Raw genomic sequence first — 17769 nt, forward strand, 5'->3', positions numbered from 1 at the left:
CATGTAAAACTTTCTGTTTTTTGTGCATGAGGAAATCTTCCTGAGGATTTTGCACAATCAATCAGAAAGTATAAATTAAATAACTATATATGTAAAATTTATCTAAGGTCTGTCTGACAGCTTTTATAACTTGTGCCAATCTATGTGTATGAGAATGGAGGCTACGCAGGGAGGGACACAATGCAGCAGGCACAAGGCATGTCATGAGGATGTGCCAAACTGCACAATGGTAACATTTCTATCTTCCCCATGTTAGAGACTCCCATAACGTGTAATTAGGTCGGTGTATTTCTGGGACTATTTTCAAGACTGACACTTAACAAATGACAATTATTTTTTCAAAACCATTATCAAAAATTGTTGTTGCTTCAATTATATGATAAAGTCAAGAACATATTTTTATAAAGTATTTAACTATTTTATTAAACAAAAAATGCACCTATGGGGTGTCCCACAGGGTCCTAAATCCCCATACACCCACCAGTGGCAATAGATCCCCAAGTGGAGAGAGATTCCCAAGTGGGAATAGATCACAAGTGGCATCACTCCACCACTCCCTAGTGGTAAAAGAGCCCCAGTGGCATTATCACCCACCTACCAGTATCCATATGGTCAGTGGCGGGCTGGGCTGGGGGGCAGGGTGCCATGTGCCCTCCCCGGCCGCAGCGCCATGCTGTCTGTGTCTGTGTGACACAGGCTGCACCACGCGTGTAGCGCTGACCGGACGGAGTTCGGTCAGCGCTACACAGTTACAAACACACAGCTACCAGAGTGGCAGCCAATGAGAGTCTGTCAGACTGTCACTGACTGCTGCTGCGCCCACTGCAGGAGCCGCTCCATCTTTCGGCTCCTGCAGTGGGTAATGGGAGAGATGTCATGACGTCATATGACGTATCTCCAATAATGCAGAGCGGCCTGACCCGGGAGGACAGACGGAGGAGCGAATGGCGGCGGCGGTAGATGGGGATTCAGGTAAGAGTGTTTTTTTTATTATTATTTATTACGTATGTGTGTGTGTGTGTACTGTGGGAGTGGGGGGATTACTACTGGGGGCACTACAAGGCGGAGAGCACTACTGGGGGTACTATAAGGGGGGGCTGCTACTATTGGGGGTACTACAAGGGGGAGAGCACTGCTGGGGGTACTACAAGGGGGGGATTACTACTGGGGGCACTACAAGGGAGAGAACACTACTGGGGGCACTACAAGGGTGAGAGCACTACTGGGGGCTCTACAAGCGGGATTACTACTGGGTGCACAACAAGGGGGGGCTACTACTGGGGGCATTACAATGGTAGGATTAATACTGGGGGCATTACAAAGTGGAGGACTACTACTGGGGGCACTGCAAGGGGGAGAGAGCACTACTGGGGGCACTACAAGGGGGGGACTACTACTGGGGGCACTACAAGGGGGGGACTACTACTGGGGGCACTACAAGGGGGGGACTACTACTGGGGGCACTACAAGGGGGGATCTACTACTGGGGGCACTGCATAAGGGGTACCACTACTGGGGGCACTATATAAGGGGATTACTACTGGGGGCACTGCACAGGGGGGACCACTACTGGGGGCACTATATAAGAAGCTTACTACTGGGGGCACAAGGGGCACTGCACAGGGGGGACCACTACTGGGGGTACTGTATAAGGGGCACTGCATAGGAGGATCACTATTGGTGGCCTGTATAAGGGTGTCCTCTCCTGGGGCACAGGGGGCACTGCATATGGGAACCACTACAGGGGGCTGTCCCATATCTTTATTTTTTCTTTACATTAATTCCATATGGACCCGCCTCCTCCCTGGAACACTTGAGGGGGGGGCCTAAGCACGCACATGCTCCGGGCACCCTGGCTACACGCTACTCCTCTGCCAGGGCCACCTGCATGCATTTGCCCCCCAGGCTAAAAGTTGCCAGCCAGCCCCTGCATATGGCACCACACGCACTATACATGTTCAGAACTGATTTCCTCCTGTGCCTGTTTATTATTCTTGCTGTGAGTGCTACTGTGAGTGCCACCTGCAACTTGATTTATACATATATATCATAGTATGTTTTATTGTCATGGGAAGAATGGCTAAATACATTTTTAGAGCTTGCTTTAAAATAATTTCCCCACACATTTATAATGAGATACAGTAGTCACTCTGTAAAAGAGTTGGTGATTATTGTGACTATACTGTCTGTGTCCTCTGATAGAACATCTTTGGTTTTGTGATGGAATACGCCAGCAGGGGAGACTTACACCAGCTCCTGTGCCGAAGAGGCTGCCTTGAGACCAGCGCTGCAACGTAAGATCTATCAATGAGCTGATCTTACCTACTATGCAGCTATTGACCTTACATGTACTATGACCCCTATGACATTACTTGCACTTTGCCACCACTGATCTTACCTGCACTATGGTCCCCCTGAGCCTACCTACTATGCCACCACTGACCTTACCTACAATGCCCCTATTGACTTTACCTGTACTATGACCCCACTGACATTACCTGCACTATGCCACCACTGACCTCACCTGCACTATGCCCATACTGACCTTACCTACTATGCCCCCACTGACATTACCTGCACTATGCCAATACTGACCTTACCTGCTTTATGCCACCACTGACCTTACCTGCTCAATGCCACCACTCACCTCACCTGTACTATGACAATACTGACCTGATCTGTACTATGCCCCCACTGGCTTGAACTGCACTATGCCACCACTGACCTTACCTCTACTATGTCCTTACCTATTCTATGCACCCACTGACCTTACTTGCACTATGCCCCTACTGACCTTACCTGCTCTATGCCACCACTGACCTTACCTGACATGTACTATGCCCTCACTGACCTTACCTGTACTATGCCCATACTCACTTTACCTGTACTATCCCTTTACTGACCTTACCTGCTCTATTCCACCACTGACCTTAGCTGCTCTATGCCCTCACTTACCTTACATGTACTATGCCCCCACTGACCTTACATGTACTATGCCCCTACTGACCTTACCTGCTCTATGCCACCACTGACCTTACCTGACATGTACTATGCCCTCACTGACCTTACCTGTACTATGCCCATACTCACTTTACCTGTACTATCCCTTTACTGACCTTACCTGCTCTATTCCACCACTGACCTTATCTGCTCTATGCCCTCACTTACCTTACATGTACTATGCCCCCACTGAAATTACCTGCACTATGCCATCACTGACCTTACCTAAGCTATGCCCCCCCTGACCTTACCTGCACTATGGCCCCCCTGACCTTACCTGCACTATGGCCCCCCTGACCTTACCTGCGCTATGGCCCCACTGACCTTACCTGCGCTATGGCCCCACTGACCTTACCTGTACTATGCCCCCACTGAAATTACCTGCACTATGCCATCACTGAACTTACCTGTACTATGCCCATACTCACTTTACCTGTACTATCCCTTTACTGACCTTACCTGTACTATGCCCCCACTAAAATTACCTGCACTATGCCATCACTGACCTTACCTGCGCTATGCCCCCCCTGACCTTACCTGCACTATGGGCCCACTGACCTTACCTGCTCTAAGCCACCACTGACCTTACCTGCTCTAAGCCACCACTGACCTTACCTGTACTATGCCCTCACTGAAATTACATGTACTATGCCACCACTGACCTTACCTGCGTTATGGCCCCACTGACTGTACCTGTACTATAAAAAAATGAAATAAATATCTCGCGCTTGTTGTAAAAGCAGCTAATTATAAATGTTTAAAAACGAAAACTATGTAAATACAAGCGCTACTGTATAACAATATATATGTTGAGAACTCTGCATTTAAAGTAAATATATATAAAAAATAAAACAATGAATCGAAAGTAAAAAATATATAACATATAAATAATATATATAACTGTGGCAGAGATAGAAGACACTCAAAATTTGGGTACACACCTGTAAGATATTAGATGAAGGAGGTGAACCGCGCTCACTAGTATGGCTGTAGGGGTGGAGTGGGGGGGGATTGGGGAGGGAAAGAGGTAGGGAGAGGGGATGTGCGTGTATCTTGAGGGGAGGGGGGTGGTGGGTGTGGGAGTGCTGCGCCTATGGTAGGAGTACCTGTTCCTACCTGGGTTTTAGACTAGTAGAATGAGAGTAAGGCGCGCTCTCTGAAGGAAGTGGGAGTGTGTGATGTGAGTGGGTATTGACGATATATGTAACAGAGACTAAGACGGTGATGTTGGGTCAAAGGCTTTATTGAAGTAGACACAGTGCTGCTTGAAAACAATTGACCCAGGGGTATAAGGGGGTAAAGAAGGATGGTTGCACGGGGGGGAAGGTGGGTGGACCCTTTTAGGGGGCTCCTTGCTGTGCAATTCTGCATCAGACTGCCGGGAGTTAAGACTGGACCTTTGGTCAACAGTCTTAACTCCCGGCAGTGTGGTGGTGGAAGTCTGTCTGGGGAGAGTAATGTGGCGGCGTCCCGCACAATGTACAACTTACCTACCGGTAGGTGCCTGGGTAGGCGTTGCGATAAGGGGATGGTGATCGTCAGTCTCTGGTGGTGTGCAGCGCTTGATAAGCTGGCTGCTCTCTGTGTACTGTGGCTCCTGGTGTGGCTGTGCCACGTGCTGCTGTTGTCGGTGATAGCGCTTTTGATGGCAGACTAAAGGTGTCTGTGTCAGCGCGGTGGCTGTACCCGGGCTGGGTGGGCGGACCACTGATCTTTCATTATTTTATGCAAATATTCCTAAATACAGAATATTCCCATATCCAAAATACCCCTGGTCCCAAGCATTTTGGATATGGGAGACTCAACCTGTATTTTAACATTTTACATTTCTTCTGTCACAGATTCTACGCTGCAGAGTTGGTGTCCGGACTACAGTATCTCCATGACATGGGCTTCATACACCGGTATCTACATTTTCTCCCTCATTTTATTATACAGAAGAAATGTCACTTCCGGAATTACCATGTACATATTCTTCCCAGAAGTAACTGTTCTTACAATGGAAGTTATTTGCTTAATAGTCTCCCTAACACATAGTCACTAACTCGGGCAGGCGTCTTATTAGTTTACTACTTTCTAGTCTCAGGGCCAAATGGAACAGCTTCAATTTGCCAAAAGTGCAGAATGATTTAAAGCAACCAACCTGGTTTTGCCATTATAAGAATTGTCTCTTTATATCCACCTGCAAAATCTGGATTCTTCGCAAATCAGATGCTGTAACATTTGTCCCTTAGAGTTGTCATCTCAATAGATATCAGCCCTTGTTACTTGTATATTAGAAAAAGAAAAAAGAATAGAGTCCTACTATTTGGTGCACTCTAATGCACTTATTATATTCCACAAATTGTTATAGTAATCTTTATATATTAAAACATATAATCTTTATTGGTCACTTCATTAAAATATATTAATAGGGTACCACATGGCGAAATATAAATAAAATCAATAACTCAATTCTTACAACTAAAGAAATAAACAAAAACATAAATTGTGAATGATTTAAAAAATTAAATAAAGTGAAATTAAAAGATTTGCCAAATATCGCTGCCTTTGTAATAATAAATTATTTTCTCCTATTTATGGCAATCTATATACTTATGATAGTACAAGTCATAAAACAGTGTTTCTTTTAAATGATGTTCAGATCTTATCACTGTGAACGACCCCTAGGGTCCTTTATTCGTAGACAAACAGTATTATAATTTCTAGCAACTAATTCCCCTATATCATATTAGGCTACTAATGTAGCAGGAGATTTGTGGTGGAATAATAATTAATTATATTGTTGCAATTTCAGTTGTCTGTATCCATATCTTAGTATTTTTACACTGCTGCCAAAAAGGGGATTATCATTTATTAAAATAGTTATTTATCTGTATTGTGTACAGCTCCTACTATCTTCCGCTTTCACAATCTAGTGGGACATAGGAGAAAAGTAATAATAATAAAGTAAGGTACTGATCAACTTAATACTGCACGTATTATAAGCCACTTATTTAATAATAGTATCAGTCAGCTCACTATGTCACCGCTATTGAAGGAATCCTTAATGTCAACATACTGAACATGTTGACATTCCTACCATGTTGACGTAATGAATGTTGATATTCTGTATATCAATATTACATACAACACCCAAACAGACCAATAGTTGGCACTTCATTAGGTGCTAATTGTTAGAATGATGATTAGTTATGCAATAGAAATAAAGAGTCACCAAAGTGGCTCTATATCAGGGTGCACCTCTTAGTACTGAAAATGCAATTACTCAGAACCAATAAATAAGACTATAAAACGCTGCTCCCCAATAAGCAAAACTGGATTGTTTCATTAATACTAAAATAGGCTCAGTGCAGAATACTCAGCACAATGGTGCACGCTATAGTCATATCCAGTAATCACATAATCATTTTAAAAATTGATAATTATTTATTACACATAATAAAAGAAGATTTTAGATAAAAATCTAGCAATTAGTTACACACACGACCAATATACCTAATCCGGATGGACCAAACACAAAAAGAAAAAAGGACATGCACATATATAATAAGTCAGTTGGAGTCCAGACCACATATATTGGCAGTGTCTGTCAGTATGCTCACCTCCTCAAGACCAATAATGGGAGGAAATAAATTGATAATCAGGTGAACATCTATGATGGTATAGTACCAGATGTATAGAGAGTTGGAGCCGGAAGAGTTCCCAGAAGTCCTCCTTTAGTGTAAGGTACAGTAGGTCTGCTGCTCCAGTTCCTTTATAAAGGTGCATTTAAATTATCAAATGGCAAAGTATCCTGTGGATCTGGATTGTCCCACCGGCCACCGCTACAGCTGCCACCCCACAATCAGCAGGTGGCTCCTGTGGCTGGATCTAATATACGGCCAAAGGGAGAGTTTCTCCTGCTGCAAATACAGTATCACACACCTGACAGGTGGCCTCTCCGTATATACTTCAAGGTGTCTCCAGTAAATGGGCGGCCGCTCCGTATATAGAACTGTCGGGCTTACTGGCCTGCCGTCAATCTGTGCAGACCAGATAGCGGTTACTGTCAGGTGGAATTGATGTCCAGAAGCATAAAGGTCCCAGGGATTAAGTATATTTGCAGTGTGTGTGATTATTAATTGCAAGATTTTTGACTATAATCTTCTTTTATTATGTGTAATAAATAATGATCTATTTTTTAAATAGTTATGTGATTACTGGATATGACTATAACGCGCACCCATTGTGTTGAGCATTCTGCACTGAGCCCCTTTTAGTTATGTAATAGGATTCCTTGAAAGCTGATATTCAGGTCAGTATAGATACAGTATGTGGGAAAGTGACATCTGCGCTACTGGTGTATGTGGACCTATATAGGTTTCTCCCCTAAACTCTGGTGATCTTACACTACATAACTACATAAGTGTAAGTGCAAATACACAGGGAGGGCATATTCTATGCATACAGACACAATACTTTTACTGACTACTGAAAGGGTTAAAAAAGAAAAACAACAAACCAGGTTTATATTTCTAAGGACCACAATGATATTATGTATGAGCCACACCACATAATACAGACCTGTGCTGCTAACACATTACACAATCTCCCCTATTTCTTCACTAACCACACATGAAGGTATACATCTAGGTTATGGTCCTTGCTGCTGCCCCATAACATGGGAATGCCATGATCCAGCCATGTGCAAATGTCCTTTGTTCTCCGGGAGATGCATTTACCACATTTGCAAATTAGCCTTAGTCACTTATGGTGCTTAAAATGTATATCATATACTGTCTATACTCTAATAAGTCCTTAAGGAAGAAAGTGCAAAATGTCCCTTTTTACAGAGATATAAAACCAGAAAACATCCTGATTGATGATGCCGGCCATATTAAAATAGCCGACTTTGGGCTGGCGGTACACCAGCTTCATGGAGTGACCGGATATGTAGGAACACGAGGGTACATTGCCCCAGAGGTGAGGCTAGATTGATATAGTAGTAAGGTGTAGGGCATACTAGGGCTATTCATATATAATGGGTCTATGTACTAAGGTCAATATGGATCAGAGAGTGGCGTAGTTCTACAGTTATCCATATTGATCTCCTCTCTGTTATTTCGGGGGCAATGTCTTGATGGTTACAATTACCATATAGCATGTGTAATCAGGACCGGTGCTAGACTTCTAGGCACCCTAGGCAAAACTTCTGCATGCGCCCCCGGCCCCCCCTCCCCGTACTCATTTAGTCCCTCAGGTGAAAATGACTTTGCACAGGTGGAATGGCGTATGAGTTTTGTGTTAAAAAAATATTTATATATAATATATATGAAATATATATAAAACACAAAACTTATCCGCCACTCCATTTGACCTTTGATAAAGCTGTGATTTTGGCACAGCGAAACGTGTCAGCCCTTGGTTGTTTTTATCCTCCACCATCTACTCCAAACATCAGAAGAGTGCCAGTCGCATGGTTTACCTATGTGCCCATTTAACTATACCAGCTCATCGCCAAACCTGTGCCCAGGGGACCGGACTTTTGCAGAAGCCTGCCAGCAATGCTAATTAGGACCCCACACTTATACTGGACATTGGACTTGGTAATTATTCAGCTTGGACTAATATTACAGCAATCGAGCACTGTTACTCTTGGATTCCAAATTAGCTTCTGAGCACTCATGGACTAGTTCTATACATGGTGGATTGGATGATGCAATTTTATTTTATGTTTCTATACTGATTTTATATATATGTTCTTATGCAATTGTTATTAAATACATTTATTGTGCAAATTGTCCAGATTAGTGCTGTTATCTTTGTTTTATGCATTATCTGCCACTCCACCTGTGCAAACTCATTTTCACTCGTGGGGCTAAATGAGTATGAAGAGGGGGGCGCAGGCAGAAGTATGTATGTATATACACACACACACACACACACACACACACACACATATATATATATATATATATATATATATATATATATGTATATATATACATACATAGACACACACAGTGTCAGGGGTGTAATTAGAACATTTTGGGTCCCATAGCAACATTTTTAAGGGTCCCCCCTAACTTAGGTCTTACACAATGGCCACAGTAGTAGTTCCCCTAAAACACTAAATGTCCACTTGTAATGGTGCCCCTTATGCAATGCCCACTGTAATGGTGCCCCTTACGCAGTGCCCCCAGCAGTAATAATGCCCCTAAAAGTAATGCCCCCTGTAGTAGTGCCCCCAGTAGTAATGCCCCCTGCAGTGCCCCCAGTAGTAAAGGCCCCTGTAGTGCCCCCAGTAGTAAGGCCCCTGTAGAAAGGCTCCTGTAGTGCCCCCAATAGTAAGGCCCTTGTAGTGCCCCCATATGATGCCCCCAGTAGTAAGGCCCCTGTAGTGCCCCAAATAGTAAGGCCCTTGTAGTGCCCACATATGAAGCGCCCAGTAGTAAGCCCCCTGTAGTACCCCCAGTAGTAAGGCCCCTGTGGTGCCCCCAGTAGTAAGGCACCTGTAGTGCCCCCAATAGTAAGGCCCCTGTAGTCCCCCCAATAGTAAGGCCCTGTAGTGCGGCCCCTGCAATGCCCCCAGTAGTGCAGCCCCTGTAATGCCCCTGTAGTGCCCCCAATAGTAAGGCCCCTGTAGTGCCCCCAGTAATACGGCCCCTGTAATGTCCACTGTAGTGCCCCCAGTAGTGCGGCTCCTGTAATGCCCCCAGTAATGCAGCCCCTGTAGTGCCCCCAGTAGTAAGGCCCTTATATAGTGCCCCCAGTAGTGGTCCCCCCTGTGCAGTGCCCCTTGTGCCCCCAGTAGTAAGCCCCTTATATAGTGCCCCCAATAGTGGTACCCCCTATACAGTGCCCCTTATATAGTGCCCCCAGTAGCAGTCCACCCCCCCATGCAGTGCCCCCAATAGTGGTAACTCTTATGCAGTGCCCCTTAAATAGTGGCTCCAGTTGTAGTCTCCCCCCTATTCAGTACCTCCAGTATTGCCCTTTATATAGAGCCCCCAGCAGTGGTCCCTCGATGTAGTGCCCCTAGTAGTAGTCCCCTCCCCCCTATGCAGTGCCCCTAGTAGTAGTCCCCTCCCCTTATAGTGCCCCTGGTAGTAGTCCCCCCCTTGTAGTGCCCCCAGTAGTAGTAATCCCCCCCTTGTAGTGCCCCCAGTAGTAGTAGCCCCCCCTTGTAGTGCCCCCAGTAGTAGTAGTCCCCAGTAGTAGTGTTCCCCCCCCTTGTAGTGCCTCCAGCAGTAGTAGTCCCCAGTAGTAGTAGTCCCCCCTTTGTAGTGCCAGCCCACCCCCCAGTAGACACATGTAATTAAAAAAAAAAAAACAACACTTACCTGAATCCCCGCTCCCGCCGCCGCTATCCGCTCCTCCGTCTGTCCTCCCAGGCCAAGCCGCTTTGCATTATGGGAGAGACGTCATGACGCCTCTCCCATTACCCACTGCGGGAGCCAGAAGATGGAGCGGCTCCTGCAGTGGGAGCAGCAGAGGCTAATGAGAGTCTGTCAGACTCTCATTGGCTGCTGATCAAAACAAACACAGCGGCCGGAGCCGGCGGCTGTGTGTTAGTCAGTGTAGCGCTGACCGAACTCCGTCCGTTCAGCGCTACACACACGGTGCAGCCTGTGTCACAGAGATGCAGACTGCCGCGGCCCGTGGCCCGCATGGTGCTGCGGCCTGGGGGGTACATGGCACCCTGCCCCCCGGCCCAGCCCGCCACTGTCTACTGGTGTCTATGCTCAGCCTTAGATTTTTCCTGTATGTCAACAATCATGCTTTGCAGATGCAGAGCACTATTCAGGTTTTACTGAAACACAGGGGCAAACGCAGGCTTTCTAGATAGGGAGCTCCGTAGGAAAAAATCCACAGCCTAATTATTGATGGAAAGAATTCCAATAGTAATAGTCACTTGAAAGTAACAATGTGTCTGAAAGACTGGCATAAATCTCAACCTCCTCGTTGTAAGATCAGCTCACCGCCTGCGCAGATATCAATCCCCGGACACAGTCACAAAGTAGCAGCGGTGGGAGAAATCCTCAGTCCTATTGGAACACCTGACTCTCTTTGTATTCATTTTTTAGCCTTTAATATGTGTATAACTTTTATAAATTCTATGTGATATTTAGATTATAAATGTCTAAATAATTATATTAAAGAAGTATTTTAAGAGCTCCCTATGTGCCTTTATGGTCTTTCAATATTGTTCACTATTTAGTATCCCCAGAAAACTTTTTTGGGAGCTGCTATTAGGATAAACATCTGCTATATTAGTTTCAGTTATTATTGCGCCTGAACAGATTTTTAGGATCTGTTGGTTATTCCTAAATAGGGGTTTTACAAATACTAGATTTTAGGGAAAAAAAACAGACAATAGGCAACAGACACTTTGCACCAATACCTCTCTAACCTATTGTATAGGCTAATCCTGTAACGTACCTCCCTAGTTATCCATATGTATTACCCCTATTTAGAATTGGCTCCTATGTCTATCATAATTCAGCAGAGCTTGTCTAGAGCATGTCTATGTACAGTATGAAAGGAGGGGAGGGTCACTACTCCCTAGACTAGCACAGTTGCAGCAGTCAGGGGTAAGAACCACATAGTGCGTGAACAAGAAGCTATTTGGATGGCCGCCAGCTATAGGTGTCAGTACAGTGTAGAAAATATTATTTATTCAAATAATCACCTACTCAAAATAAGAGATTTCAATATTTATTCTAGCAGACCTATCTGTGCAGGGATACGCAGGGTTAGGGCTGATTTTCTATTGCACTTCTCAAAAAACAACTTGACATCTCATTAAGAGAGCTTGGTGGGACCAATACTTCACTTGTAAAAAATAATATTATTATTACTATTAATTATTACCTCTATGCCCACCACCCTAGAGCACTTAGAAAAGTTTTGGGCTTTTAGGCCAGGGCTGATTGTCCATAGGGAGGGGGAACCTGCTTCCCTAGTTAGCCCAGCCTGGTCACATTGTGCTTAGACTTTATGAAAGGACTGGCAGTATGTTACAAAGCCCAGAATGTCACTTTGCAGGACAAATATAGTAAGGTGGCTTTCAGGGGTGTTTATTTACATATGAAGGGGTGCACGATTTGGACTCTGCATAGTCATTATTTGAATCTTATTATCTCAGGGTTTGTGGGATGAATCAAGCAAGAAAGAAGTAAGAAGAGTGTATTTCCTATATGGACTACAGCAGATCAACAAAAAGGGAAACATTATGTCTATAAACCTGGGGAACAAGGGTTTTGATTCATAAAAGTTTTTTCTTTATTTGTGTATATTGATGGATTTTTGTCAGCACCTCCTATGGATAATGGGCAGCTGGCTAATGGTTCTTTAAGTTTGCAAAATGTTTACCACACGGGCCTCAATCTTCCTATTACCCAACCCACACTGGCAAGGCTGGCCAGGAAGAGCCCACCATGGGCTGGCAACACACTGTTTATACATTGCTCCTCCTTATAAAGTCACCAGCCCTGCACTGACCAGTCTGGAGCAAGTTTTCACTATAGGAGAGGTACCCCATCCTTGCGGTCTCCCTGTTATAGGATTGGGGAGGGGGCATGCTATGTCTGTCAGCATCTAAAGTCTGGGCAGGGACAAATGTTCACCACTTGCAGTTCTCTGTTATTCAGCCATGTGTGTTTTTCTGCAAGTGACTGGCAGTTACCTCCACTCAGACCACATTAAGGTAAAGTAGGTAATGGAATGCAATGTATGTTTAATAGGTACTTAACTTACAATAAAAAAATACATATTCTATGTGGGATGGGTGGTTTAAACTGTGTCAGCAACATAGTAATTTAATTCTCAAAGCACGGCATGCATGTATTAAGTTTTCATTCATCTAACATGCGTACAGATGTGTCCACATACATCTATCCTCCATGAGCTACAAGTCGCGTCACACAAAATGTGGAAGCTCCATGTGCCCTCGACAGCGCAGATCATCTTTCATGCGACTTTTTACCTTTAAATGCGTCTTATTCACATAGTGATGCGAATAGCTAGCACAAGCAGCTTCTGCTGATTAAAATAATATGCAGCATGTCTATGTTCTCTGTGTGTCTGCGGGTGTATCTGCATGTGAAATGCTACGTTACAGTGTAAGTGGCTGTAACATTGTAACGTAACGTTTTGCATGCAGATACACCCGCAGATGCACAGAACATAGACATGCTGCATATCATTTTAATCAGCAGAAGCTGCTTGTGCGATCTGTTTGCAGCACTATGTGATAAAGACACATTTAAAGGTAAAAAGTCGCACGAAAGATGATCTGTGCTACTGAGTCACGCCACGGCATGACGCGATTAGTAGAGCTGTTTAACGCGCAAGGAAGCTAGATGTACGAGGACACATCTGCAGTCTGATTTTCTCAAACTGCCATTGGGAGGTAGGAAAAGCTGTTGCAGGGAATGTTAATATTATGCTTTACGAAATACACTTAGAGGAAAATCCAATAACTTGTGATGCTTGAGATTTGCCGTCTGAATATTGCACATCACAGGCACAACATGCATCATGTAACCTCACACCCCCATAGGAGTGCACAGTAATTATTCGTGATGTGCACAGCCGCACACCATGACCACACATCACAGATAATCATATTGCCCCCTTACTGCAATGTGATGTAATGCAGCTGTACACAGGTGAGTAACAGGATAACCCAGAGTTATAGAAAATGCTGATACTTGCTACATCTATACATTGTCACATAACTCACACTCCTTACAGCCGGTGACAAGTGTAGGGTGGTGATTACATATTTATATGCTACAGGCATACATTAGATGTATATAACATTCATAGTCACATAGTATCATGCAGTGTCCTCCCTGTATGCAGGCTCGCCAAGAGCCATGGCGGGCCCGGGTAACAGGGCATGTGGCCTAATCATGGGAGGTGTGGCCACACCCCCTTCCCGCGTGCTGGGGAGGGGGGGCGCTCTGAGCCCCCTCAGCCCTTCTCAAAGCCAGGGGGAGGCGTGAGCAGTCTGCCTCTGCAGCTCAGCACACGCTGTGTGCTGGGCTGCTCTGAGGGAGGGGGGGGCGGCACCGGACCTGGCCCCTGCCGGGCCCCTCAGGAAGCCTGGTCCCAGATAATCTGTACCCGCTCCCCCCCCTCTCGGCGCCCCTGCCTGTATGTACCTCTCTGTGACTATTGCACAGTGGTCACAGCCCAATTATACTTTCCCATATATAATAATGACTAATTTAGTGAACTGTTTCTCCTTATATTGACAGATGCTCTTCAAACATCAGTACGACGCCGGTGTTGATTGGTACGCTCTTGGAGTGGTACTTTTCCGCATGACAACTGGAAAATCCCGGTTCGACTGTGAGCTCTCTGCATTACCAGGCTTTAACCTGAGCCCTGACACAAGGGACATCATTGAAGCGGTGAGTGTGCAGCACTGGGTAAGAGGATGTCTGTTATATCTATAAAGCTCCCATTCTCTGATATCTATCATGTAGTTGTACTTGCTATGAATGTACAGGTAGCTATATATGGAGAAAGTGTATATTACATATGTCAGGTTACTTTTAGTGCTGCCACCTTTCTGACACTCATACATAAGTGGAGACTGAAGAAAACTCCAACCCAGATCAATCAGCGCTGCAGGAGTCACTTTACCTGTGTCATAGTTTATGCTACATTTATCCTAAACTAGATGTTTGGGGTAATATAATAATACATTACTTGTTTGCCTCTGACAACACATCACTGAATTATACTGCTGCCAAATATGTCACTATACAGGGATCAATTAGCAGCTGAGCTGTCATTTTAATTATGTTCATGTTGCCCTTTTCAGCTCCAGTGTGAAGACCCTAAACTACGTCTGGGTGTGAACGGCCAAATTCGCCACCATCCGTTCTTCCAGGGTATAGATTGGGCAGAGCTAGAAGCTCTTCGTGTGCAGCCCCCTTTCATACCCGGCAAAGTAAGGACATAGAAGTGGTAGATAAAGTATATGACACTAATCATGTCTCCCTACTGCCTATCATACCCCTCATTAGGCCATGGGGGTGATGCAGAGGTGTATGCACTGCTGATGGTGGATGTAGTGGAGCGATATTCTGCTACTGCATGTGTCTAAGTGGAACCGCGCTTGTGTTCTGATTGTGTCTGTACAGAGTCACAGCTGTGATATCAGACACATGCAGGGAGAAGTGTAATGTAAATGTAATGGGCCATCCTGGGGATGACAGCGAGGTGACTAAGTGCACGCACGGAGATGGTCCATCATTAGACGTGTTACATGTGTGTCGCAGGTGTGTCAGAGAAAGTGGTTATGTACACAGGCACTCATTTGCTCACAGGAGGCCATACTTGGATGAAGAAACTGTACCTGTCATAAGGCTGGGGCACGTTTTAATGGTGCGACCAATGGTGTGTTTAAGTACGCACAAATCCATATTACTGCATGTACGGACACTGAATGTCCCTGCACATTCGGATGCACAGATGTACAAAAGGGAAGGGCTTTATATCACCATTTCTATTTAGTTGCAGACAGGAGACCGTCAATATATGCAGCTTGCAGGCGCTTCTGTGGCCACCTCAGAATCAGCCCCTATGGGAGCCATGGGAGGGATAGGCTACATCCTTTCATGGGGCTAGGTGCTGGGTTATATTGTGTGACCATACACTGGTGTTTAATTGCCACATATACTAAGGTTAGTCTTATATATAAATCAGCATACATAAATAATATACAGTATGCATATACATAATGTATACTCAGATCCAGTTGAGCTTCTACTGTAGGAAATAGTGATGATGCTAAACACTGGTAATGACACTTATACCCTATATGCTCCACATGTTCAGAAGATATTTTTCCTCACCTCTTTCATGTGAGATATGTCTGATGATTCTTCTGCCTGCAGCCACCAGTGAAGGTATCTCCTCCCCAGACGTCAGTGTAACCATCACCCACAGGAGCAGCTTATAACAACATCGCAGTTCCATCCACCAGGAAATTTCCTTATGATGTCCCTTTGGGTTCAGCAGAACATCCAGCCTGTGTTAAGAACAGCCGGCCTCCATGCATCAGCCCAAGTTACATCAGTTGGCCTACCATCTCCCATCATCAGTCAGACTGAGTTTGATCTCTGAAGCCCTGGAAGAACTGGAGATACAGAGAAGTGAGTAACATACAGTTAATATGTACATTATATGCAGAGGCGTAATAACGTTTTAGGTGAGGCCTGTGTACAGCTGGCCTATCTCCCCCATGTGCTGGGGGCCCCCAGCTATACCTTTTACAGACATCCATCTTTCTGGTGATATTTTCAGAAAGGTGGCTCATGTGCAACAGATCATCAAAGTCCTGGCACAATGGTCAGCACCATCTGTCTGAAAATATCACCTGAAGATGCCACAAGCCACAGGTATATGGGGCAAGTATCACTGCTCTGCATGCAGTAGGGTCTATTTAGTGGGTATAGGGAGTGTGGCACAGGGTCCCCTTTGCAATAGAGGCCATGTGCACTGCACATCCTGCACCCATTGTTCTAAAGCTCACATCTCCCCATCTTGTGTCAAAAAAAAACCAAAACAAGATCCTTATTTAATGCATTTGTTTGTCTTGTGTATAAGATAGTGGCCTTGTTAGATTCCAATATTCTTCTTACACATTGTAATATTTTTCTTACACATTGTAAGGGATAAATTTACTAAAGTGAGAGTTTTTAGAACTGGAGATGTTGCCCATAGCAACCAATCAGATTCTAGCTATTATCTTCTAGAAGGTTGCCAGTTATATATTAAATAGAATCTGGAAGGTTGCTATGGGCAACATCTTCACTTCTGAAAACTCTCACTTTAGTAAATTTACCCCTAAGAGTTTAAAATGAGACAGCAAAAATCTGAAACCCTAACGCTAACCCTACACATAGAATCCTGCTTATGGAAATATGGATTATTAGTGAAACAGGAGCCTTGAAGTAATTATTTGTGGTGTTTATAAGACAAAAAAATAATCACATTTGCTTTTGTTTCCTTTCTTGAAGTTTCTTGGCCCTTTGGGTATATTTTGTTTTATGTGTTAGAATGAATAAAATTGATAATTTCTGAAAACACAAGGGGCTCTATTTATTAACATTATTTTGACTAAAATAAAGTGAAAAAAGGTGTTTTCACACCCTTTTCACATTATTTTAGTATCACCTATAGTTATTACAGGGCAATTGGAGTAGATTTCGTAAAATTCTACTCCAACCCCTAAGTATCACTTATTTTTAGTAATCAGATCGCATTTCCCATAATTGTAATGGGAAATGTGATCTGGCCAAAGTTACTAAATATAAATTGTAAAAAAATATCGGGGAAAGCCCTGTGATAATAACGCCACCTGGAGGTCTCCCCCGGTTACCGGGCTCCTACTCTGCTCTAAAAGGCAGAGCAGAGCCCGGAGCCGGTCCCAGTGATCAGCTGTGTGGTCTAAACAGACCGCAAGCTGATCACTGCAAAAAAATAAAATAATAATAATAAAAAAAAAAATTTACTTACCTGACTTCAGGGACCGGTGATCGGGCCTCCAGTGATGTTCTCCCTCTGGTCGGCTGGTTTCCCATAGTGCATTGCTGCCCGGTCATCAGGTGATCGGGTCCCAATGTAGTATGGGAGATCACCTGACCGGAGGCATGGAGAACATCACCGGAGGCTCGGATCATGCAGGTAAGTTTAATTAAGGGAGGGGGGGTGGCGGGGGGGCTGCGATCAGGGCTTAGGCTCCGAAGGGGATTCGCAGGGACA

The 17769-nt window shown here is 44.5% G+C and overlaps 1 protein-coding gene across 1 annotated transcript; it reads left to right on the top strand.

Annotated features, from left to right (window-relative positions):
- Window positions 1-960: 960 nt before the first annotated feature.
- Window positions 961-15985, top strand: LOC148515378 (protein kinase C delta type-like). The gene is made up of 7 exons (XM_088480116.1): window positions 961-972; window positions 2203-2294; window positions 4842-4904; window positions 7806-7965; window positions 14250-14405; window positions 14822-14950; window positions 15900-15985. Exons 1-7 carry the CDS (start codon window positions 961-963, stop codon window positions 15936-15938), a joined length of 651 nt encoding a protein of 216 aa, XP_088336242.1. The 3' UTR covers window positions 15939-15985.
- The last annotated feature ends 1784 nt before the right edge of the window (window positions 15986-17769 follow it).

The sequence above is a fragment of the Taudactylus pleione genome, unplaced genomic scaffold (genome assembly GCF_031769625.1).
Source record: "Taudactylus pleione unplaced genomic scaffold, aTauple2 ptg000250l, whole genome shotgun sequence".
NCBI classification, from domain to species: domain Eukaryota; kingdom Metazoa; phylum Chordata; class Amphibia; order Anura; family Myobatrachidae; genus Taudactylus; species Taudactylus pleione.